Here is a 9369-nt window from a genome sequence, read left to right as displayed (position 1 = left end):
ACGTCATATATTTCATAAATGGAAATTAAATATTCAAAAGTATATACAAAAGAATTAAATAAAAAAAAAATTAACTGTGTTTACATCTATTAAAAAATGAAAAAACTTTAAAAACTAAATTCTTTAATTCTTGGACCATATTTTGCATCTCTCCAAAAAATTTCTGACCTGAAAAATGAAAACACAAATTAATCCAAAAACCACTGATGCATATGAATAAACTAAAAAGTTAATTCAACAAACTAAAATAGGAACATTAATCATTTCTGTTTGATCTTAATCATTTTGGAAGTAACTTCCCTGTTAACAATTAGATGCCATAGCAGCTCAGTGTCAATGACATTGTAATTAGGAGGTCACTAATGAACACAGTATTTAAAAATGATAAATCTCAATACAGCTTGTGTACGATCTTTTTGTGAATATATATTATTATTACTGTTGAACCATAATTTTAGGTACCCATAAATAAATAAATAAAAACTCAAGAAACCTTTGGTGCCTTGGGGGTTCCTTGAGCCTTTGAAAACACTATTCCTCCATCCCCCCTCCAGCCACTCCCTCACCCCTTTTAGCCACCCTTTCCCTTCCCGGCGACTACTTCACCTTTCCTGCAACTCACCAAACATGTTTTCTTATTTTTGTTAGTATTTGTTTGGAAAACATGTGTATATTAAACATGTTTTGAGTTTTTTCTTTTTTCTTTTTTCTTTTTTGGGACAATATGTTTCCTGTTTTTTGTTTACAAAGAAGAAACAGAAAATTAGTTTGAGAGTAAACTATAATGTTAAATACTAATTACCAATGGATGTAATGAGAAAACAAAGGTGGAGCAGAGTCACATAAAATACCATGGTCATCAAAGTCTCCTGCAGTCATGGTGGCTAACAAACTGTTGTTGACAAACTCAGAATCCTCAAGGTTGGAAAGAGATGTTCTTGCTGAGTTACTATTTGATCCATCTTTCTTCATCTTATGCTGAGCAGCTGCCCCTATTAGCTTCATCCTCAATTTACTTGGAGATATTATACCACCCTACATTACCCATTTATTTATACCACCAAAAAAAATTTAAAAATCAAATACCACATTCAGGAAAAATACCCAAAATGATTAAAAAGAAAAAGAAATTCAACATTGTAATAGAATCATTTGAACACTAAAGCCCCCCATTCAAGAATTTCATTCAAACACCATAATGGGTTCTCTTATCTTACTAATTCAAAATTTGAAAGATTTGTTTAAACAAAAATCAAATATTTAGGAAACCCATCAAGAATTTCTCTAAATTTCTTCTCTGCTGTTATTTAGGTCCATAATTTCTTCTTCTTCTTTATCTAATAATGGATTGGATCACCTAATGACTAAAACTATATATTATTTTCTCTGCTGTTATTTTTCATATCTAATTTACTCTTTGTTAATTTCCCTAGCCTTAAAGCATTGTCACATAGAGGTCAAGTTGGTGTGTTCTTTCTTGTGTGTTTGTTCTTCTTGTGTTTTGAGTCTTACCGATTATAGTTAGGCATTATGGATTGCTAACACCTTTGACATGTATGAACAAATTAAGTGGCTTTACTAAATGTGTCGATTCCCATCTCTTTCATTGATCATGGTAAACCTCATTCTTCTAGACTTGAGATGAAAGAGCTCAGCAACACTCAACAATCTCCAAAAATCATAGAATTAACATATCATCTCTTATATCACACCTCTAAGTAGGATTAATCATTGATTGGATTCACCACAGAACTGTTATGGTTCTTGAATAAATGCAATTAAGAACACAATCCCAATCCTACTGCACTCAAGGAAGTGCAAGTGTGTTTCCTTTTCAGATATCTTTCAAATTACAATGATTTACTTTATGAAGTATAAACAAGTATGTTCTTTCTATAAGAAAAAACACAAATAAATGAGTCAAAATGAAGAGAAAACCTCAAAAAATAAATAAACAAATAAAAGCGAAGGAAGAGAGCAGTTACAGAACTAGATGGTCTGGTCAGAAATATCTCAAGAAGCTTTACTCATCCCGTTGAGAATTACTCATCCCTGTTGAGAATAACAATTGTTACAACAACGATAAAAAGAAACTTTGAAGTAGTCAAATGAAATCAATCTAGAACAACATTCGGAACAAGCAAAGGTAGAAATCTATGCATTAGAAAATAATGAACACTTAACTGATTCATACAATTGGAGTGTGATCTATTCAGTTTTACACCTGTACATATGTTCTCCCCTAACAAATTGAAACAAATGCTAGTTATGAAAACTATATAAGTGCTGCAGCCTACAGGTGCTTTCCAATCCTCAATTAGTGCTACATAATGTGAAGTTAAAATTGTAATTCAAACCATCAAATCCAAATAAACTTGGTAGAGAAACACACACACACACACACACACACACACACAAATTAAATTATTGGTTTCTCCCAAATAATTTGTTGTGCTGTGCTCTAAGTAGCACTGACACGTGACAAGGGCACCGCTTTGACACAAGGCCACATTGATTTTCAAAAAATGCACGACACGATATGTCTGGAACATTTTTAAAAATTATACTTTTATAAATTTATTATATGTCAACTATGTGAATAGCTTATTCAGAGGTAATAAAAAAAACAAAATAACACTAATTAAAATTAAAAGGTTATAAATTTCATAACCTAAAAACATCAATATATCAATCACATGACCATTAATTGCAATATAAAGAATGCAAAATAATAGTAGAATATAGAAATACAAATGATGAATTCATTTTATTAATATTTGAAAATATATTCAGGTTCCACACGTAGAGCCCACATTTAGGTTCCACACACATGTTGTCAAAGTAATCGGGACACCATCCAGTATACCAATTACACTAAAATAATATCCACGAACTGAAATTACAAGCGCACAACCACCAATCAAACATTTCGCAAATGCACTATAATTTAAACTATTCCTTGGCACTTTTAACTCAATATTTTAATTTAAAAATCAAAAAATCATTAAAAAAATCAAAAAAATCAACAACTTAAAAAAAAAAAGAAAAAAAAAAGGTCAAATATTGTGTTTTCTCTATACTTTTTGTACATTTTTCTGTAAAAAGTTAACAAGTGATCCCAAATATAATTTTTTTACCTTATATTTTTGTCAAAAAATAAAAAAAAATTACTAAAATAGCATGTTAGGCAGAAAGTTACATATAACTCTAAAACAGGGAAAATTACTCCCTCCAGTGTTTCTGAAATTTTAAAAATTAGAGTTCTAAAAGGAACGAAATGCTCAAGGATTGCTTGCGCATATTTACATTATCTCGATATGGAAGAAACTGAAAAATAAAATAAAATAAATTGATGCATAAATAAATGTAATTTGGTGACACCTATAACAGAAAATTGTCGATCATATGTTGTATCACATCAGCTCCGGCGGAATTCACACAGTAAGTTTTTACCTGCACGAGCAGAACAAAAGAAAAAGGTCACTCATTAGAAATGTTGATACTACTATCTTTCCCAAACAAGAAGAGATGATAAACTACTTTCTTTCTCTTTTATCTCACTCTTATACTATCCAAACAAGAAGAAGATAAACTAGTACTACTATCATTTCTTTGTTTACTTCTCTCCTATTTTGCCAAATGGATTGAAATCTGATTGTGCTGACCCTCTTTCATCTGGAGGGGAATTCAAACTAGAGAGTTCCAATCCATTTCAAGAGGTTGACCTCCAAACCGCGTTTTACTCATTGAGGTTATTATGTTGTTCCTTGATTCTGTAGTTAAAGTAAAGAGAAAGAAGAAACTTGCCTGAATAGTACTGTGCCCCAAAAGTCTTTGTTTAGTTCCACTGAAGTCAATATCAACCCTTTCCCAGCTCATTTTTGTGAGACCCCTGATCATTGCCTCTACAATTGGACGCAATGAGGAAAGAGTGTGAAAATTAGGGAATAATCAAGAATAAATATTTTGCTTACATATAGAGCTCAGAATAATTGGACAATTCGAAATGATGGTAATGAAATCATATTGAACTTCAAATCCTCAAGAGCATAATGAAAATTTCATTTACTTGTATAAAGTTCTTCACCAAATAACTGTTCTAGAACTTCTAGTATTACCTCTTCAATTTCTCTTTTCCATTTTCTTTCCACTTGCTATAACAAATCAGGTTGTGTGTGTTGTGTGTGTGTGTGTGTTTTTCTTCCAGTTTTGACTAAACCAAGACATGCTAGTTCGAAGCCCAACCTTGTTTCACACTGAAATTCATTTTCAGTTCTTTCATTCTTTCACTAACTGGTATATGCTAGAACAGTCTGTATGCTTGGAAATTGAGCTAGCCCGATACACCTAAAATAATCCAGTACAAACCAGAAAATTAACTGGAACTGTGTTGAGTCTCCATTATTCCAGTTTCCTGTTAAAATGGTATGTACCAGCTGGTACAACATGGTGTTGAGCGGGATTCACAATATTGCCGGTAACTTTTTACTCTCTTTCACAATTCCAGAAAAACTAAATATACAAGTGAAATCTACATTTAAAATGAAGGAAAAACCTTTTTTATTTTAATTTTTAACTTGGTTTTTTAATGGGAAGTAATGGTTCTTGAATCTTGTAAGATTAGTGCTGTAGAACATGAATAACATTGACAAAAATTTGGTAACTAACCTTCCATATCAATGGTCTTGCATACATTGACTTGGCCCTCTAAAGACATTTCTTCTTGAGTATTCACAGGTTTTGCTAACTCCACATTTACGACATGCAGGTATTTGTCAATTCTTGATAGATTTTGACGCTGAAAAAAAATAAAGAAAAAAAATAAGAAAAATTGGAAACACAATTCTAAAGCTCCATAAAGATTAAGAATTACCTTTGGGAGCTCACTTCGACGCCGCAGTGATGATGTACTCCATCCAACAAGATCTAAGAGGAAGTGTTAAGTTCTTCACATAAATTAGAGGATTTCAAAAAGAAGAAAATTGGAACAGCCTAACTAGTTTTTCATGTATTGCTTGAGCATATGTTTAAATGTCCTGACATTTTATCTCCAAATATTTTCCTACATAAACAAGTAAAAAATAATAAACAAATGTATATAGTATGGCAGGATACGATCATATCGTGCATTAGCGTAGGCAACCCGACGCCTAAAGGACCGTAGAGTAGATCTGCAGAGACAAGACAAGGAGTCAAGATAGGTTCTATATCATTTGTAGTAACAAAGAAACATTTGTTTGACTTCTGATCAGAATCTATTAAATTCACGAGGGCTCACGTAATGGAAGATCATCAGTATCGTTGGCCATTTGAAGTAAAATAGGAGGTTTTTCATTATCACCATCTCTCAAGAATAAATGTTTCCCTGTTCTTCCAAGCAATGATGATGCATGAGCAGCTGCTTTCTCCAGGGAATAAAAGCCGCAAAATGAAAATATATCCTAAAAGAAGAATGATATATATACATCCTAAAAAAATAAAAATAAAAATAAAAATAGAAACTCGCGGTTCTCAGCATTTAACAAAATCCAAATGAATTACCAACACCAAATGAAGATTTATAAAAATAAAAACTAATGAAAAGAAAAATAGTATTCTGCAATAAGGATTCAAAAACCAAATTCATAAATCTATTAGATGTCATGACTGCCACATTCAAATGCTCAGATCAAAATTGTCCACATTTATTTGTTTTTGTGAGAATCCAAATATTCAACATCATCAAATCTTGATAAGAAATAGAGAGAAAAATAATAAAGAGGAATTCAGGACTAATACAAAAGCCCAATACAGTAATCATCTTCCGATATCAAGATCAAAACGTATGAACATCATAATCACCAGTTACAAACCTTCAAAAACAAAAACAAAAATAGAAAATAAATTTATAAAAATGATATTTTATAATTTGAGAGTGAAACAAATAAGACCATTAAGCAACTGACAGACTGACCATCCAATCTCCTACAATACAAAGAAGAAGAAACAGAAAACCCAATTGAGATTATTACCCAAATCTGATGAATCTTTAGGTCCAAAGAAGAGAGAGAATAGTCAAAATCAAAAAGAAACCACTCCAAAAGTTGATACTATTCAAATGAAAAAACAAAGACAACCCACAAAGAAAAAAAAGCCCCCAAAACATCCCAGGAATTTATAGACAATTGATCTGGTGACTTGTGAGTCCACAAGATCCTCAATAGTAATTTCATTTTCCGAAACAGTAAACAAGATCCTCAATAGAAAAGTGAAGAAACTGAACCTTCTGAGCAATCTGAGATTGCTTGTGGACTTCATGAGCCTCTTTCTTTCGTTTGCGCTCGAAATGATCATGGCGATAGCCATTTCTCTTCCTGTGAAGCTCTATGTAATCTCCTCGAGGCTTAACAAATCTTAAGAGATTAGGGATTTTTGGTTTTGGGCCCCCGGGGGGGGGGGGAATGGAAAAAAAAAAAGCGGGAATGAAAAAAAAAAGAGAGGGAGACGGGGGTGGATAAAAAAAAATTAAAATCTTTTTTTTTAGGGTCACAAATAAAATTTAAATAACAAAACAATGTCATTTAACTTTTCTTTTTTTCTTTTTTTGTGACGAGGGTTACTATTGCTAAAATTTTTTATTTTTTGTTAAAATAATTTTTTTTGTAATTAATGAAAAAAATTTCATTTTTTTTAGTTACTAAGATTAAAAATTTATTTGTTTTATTTTTATTTTAATTAAAAAAATATTATTATTATTTTTTATTTCGTAGAAGTAGGGGTAATATTTTAATGAAAAATATTTTTCACTAAAATAAAAGTTAATTTTCTATGGTCAATGAAAAATATTTTTCTACAACCTATTTTTTTTTGTTACTAAAAATTATGAACTATTTTTTTGTGGTAGAGGAAAGAGAGCGACATTAGTGGTGGAGGTGGTGGATAAGAGATGATGGTGGTGGTGGTAGTGATGGTGAAAGATATTAGTGGTGAAATTGTGGTAGTGGTAGTGTAGATGGAGTGGCAGGGGTGAAGGAGAGGTAATGGTATGAGGACATTTTCAAACATTTAATGCTGTTCTAAATTTTTAATTCTAGAAAATTAGCCTTTTCATATAGCATATGCCAATCAATTGCATTAAACATATGCATAAGCTCCCTAATTTGAATGTGTGTGTCTGTGTCAAACCTAAACAAAAATCAAGCATATATATATCCAGGGACAAAATTGTAATTTCAGCTAGGGGACTAAGTGGGGCGGTGGCGGTGCCGGGGCCGGGGGGCGGCGCCGAGGCCGGGTCTGAAACACCTATCCCCGTCCCCGGCCCGGATATCATCAGCGATGAATTTTTGAATACCATTCCCGGCCCGTAGGGGATATTTTTCGGTAAATAACCACTGAATTCGGGGTCGGGGGCTCGAGTCACCGTCGGGCCGGTTTCAGATTGCCATCCCTAGACGTGGGTAAGGAGGAGGCATGTTTGGGCGGGAAGGTATATATTTAGGATTGATATAAAATTAAAGGGGTTATCTGAGCCATTCATGTGAATACACAAATGAATCCTGACTCTTGAAATGTCCTAGTAGGACAATTGTGTCTAACACATTTTCAAAATTTGTTCTGCTTTATTAGATAGATTTGTTAATTTTATGATATTTTTACCATTATTTTCAGTTTTTAATTTATATTTACAAAAATTTTAAAAAATGTCATAAAAACTTGTTCGATACTTTTTTATATTTACAAAAATTTAAAAATTTTACTAATAAATTTTTTTTTCAATTAATTTTTTTTGTAACTGATACTAACCGATGGGGCAATTGGTAATGCTACTTTAAACCTTAGGGAGAGGATTGTAATTAATTTTTAAAATGTGAAGGGTGTCAATGTAATTTATCCACTGAGGGCAAAATTAGTATTTAAAAAAATTAAATTGCTAAAGGGGAAAATCTGTAATGAAACTTTAAACCTTAGGGGGGAAATGTAATTTCCAAAAGGTGAGGGGAGAACTGTAATAAACATAAACCTCAGGGGGGTGTTAGTATAATTTACCAAAAAAAAAGTTAATTGAAAAAAAAAATTAATTGAAAAAAAAATTTGCTAGTAAAATTTTTAAATTTCTATTTAAAAACCAACGTAAACTTATTTTTTGAATTTACATTTTTTTCTCAAATTTACAAACTGAGACAACCATTTATAAATCAAAAAAATTATCAAACAAGTTTTTATGACAGTTTTTTAAATTTTTGTAAATATAAATTGAAAACTGAAAATGAAATGGTTAGGGTCTGTTTGGTAACGTTTACGTTTTCAGTTTATATTTACAAAAATTTTATAAACTGGTTTTTGTTTGTTTTTAGAAAAACATAAACTACAAACACGTTTGGTAATTGACAAAATGTTTAACAAAATTTAAAAATATAAAAAAGAATGAGAAATGGCAAGTGGCGGCGGAAGATGGCAGTGGAAAGTGGTGACGGTGGGTGGTGGGTAGAGGTAATGGTGGGTAGCGGGTAGTGGTGGGTGGTAGCGGGTGGGTGGTGGTGGTGGCGGGTGATGGGCAATGGTGGCAGGTGGGTGGCGGAATGGCAGGTGGTGGTAGGTGGTGGCGGGGGGTGGTGGTGGTGGGTGGGTGACGGTGGTGGTGGTGGTGGTGGTGGGTAGGTGACGGTGGTGGTGGTGGTGGTGGGTAGGTGACGGTGGTGGTGGTGGTGGGTGGATGGGTGGGTGACGGTGGCGGGTGGGTGGGTGGGTGACGGTGGCGGGTGGGTGGTGGTGGTGGCGGTGACGGGTGGTCGATGGTGGTGGCAGGTGTGTGGTGGTGGCAGGTAGGTGGCGGGTGGTGGTGGCGGGTGGGTGGGTGACGGTGGTGGCGGTGGATGGGTGGGTGGATGACGGTGGCTGGTGGTGGTGGTGGTGGCGGGTGGTCGGTGGTGGTGACAGGTGTGTAGCGGGTGGTGGCAGGTAGGTGGCGGGTGGTGATAGTGGGTGAGTGAGTGGGTGACGGTGACGGTGGCGGGTGGTGAGTGGTAGTGAGTGTATGGTGGTGATAGTGGTAACGGGTGGTGGATGGTGGGCGTATTATAGGCGTATTATGGTGGTGGCGGGTGGTCGGTGGTGGTGACAACTCAATCTTCTCCAAAACATAGCCCTAGATTTGGGGTTTGAGGGAGGGAGGAAGGGAGGGCGTATTATGGGCGGAGAAGGATGAGAGTTTGATCGATGGTTTGGGTTTGGACTGGTTCAAGTGACTGCTAGGGCTCGTTTGCCCTTTCGGCTGCTCCTCCGCCGAGCGGGAATAGAAAAAAAAAAAGGTGGGGAGGGGAGCGGGGCGGGAATAAAAAATAAATTTTTTTTTGTCAAAAATAAAATTTAAATAATAAAATAATGTCG

The 9369-nt window shown here is 34.4% G+C and overlaps 1 protein-coding gene across 3 annotated transcripts; it reads right to left on the bottom strand.

The window, feature by feature from the left end:
- Nucleotides 1–1158: 1158 nt before the first annotated feature.
- On the bottom strand, nucleotides 1159–5948 carry LOC145823383 (uncharacterized). 3 transcript variants are annotated; one of them, XM_082922929.1, is made up of 7 exons: nucleotides 5279–5948; nucleotides 5116–5171; nucleotides 4874–4926; nucleotides 4669–4781; nucleotides 3808–3905; nucleotides 3382–3453; nucleotides 1159–2052 (listed from the first exon to the last, which is right to left on the bottom strand). In XM_082922929.1, exons 1-6 carry the CDS (start codon nucleotides 5307–5309, stop codon nucleotides 3382–3384), a joined length of 423 nt encoding a protein of 140 aa, XP_082779055.1. In that variant the 5' UTR covers nucleotides 5310–5948; the 3' UTR covers nucleotides 1159–2052. The 3 variants fall into 3 exon arrangements, 1 of the variants encoding a protein (XP_082779055.1); XR_014365674.1 differs by lacking the exon at nucleotides 1159–2052 and having other exon boundaries at nucleotides 3158–3453; nucleotides 4669–4798; XR_014365673.1 differs by lacking the exons at nucleotides 1159–2052; nucleotides 5279–5948 and having other exon boundaries at nucleotides 3158–3453; nucleotides 4669–4798; nucleotides 5116–5254.
- Nucleotides 5949–9369: the final 3421 nt, after the last annotated feature.

Source organism: Camellia sinensis, chromosome 4, assembly GCF_055761805.1.
Source record: "Camellia sinensis isolate YWXY chromosome 4, ASM5576180v1, whole genome shotgun sequence".
Taxonomy (NCBI): Eukaryota; Viridiplantae; Streptophyta; class Magnoliopsida; order Ericales; family Theaceae; genus Camellia; species Camellia sinensis.
Note: the sequence above shows the minus strand (reverse complement) of the source record. Positions and strands in the feature narration are given on the sequence as shown.

Excerpts from the sequence above, each read along its gene's own strand:
- LOC145823383 (XM_082922929.1), bottom strand. The coding sequence starts at position 5,309 with ATGGCCAACGATACTGATGATCTTCCATTAC. Across the intron at positions 4,782-4,873 it reads GTCGAAGTGAGCTCCCAAAG|AATTGACAAATACCTGCATG; the intron begins GTAATTCTTAAT and ends AAATCTATCAAG. Across the intron at positions 3,454-3,807 it reads TGGGGCACAGTACTATTCAG|GTAAAAACTTACTGTGTGAA; the intron begins GCAAGTTTCTTC and ends CTGCTCGTGCAG.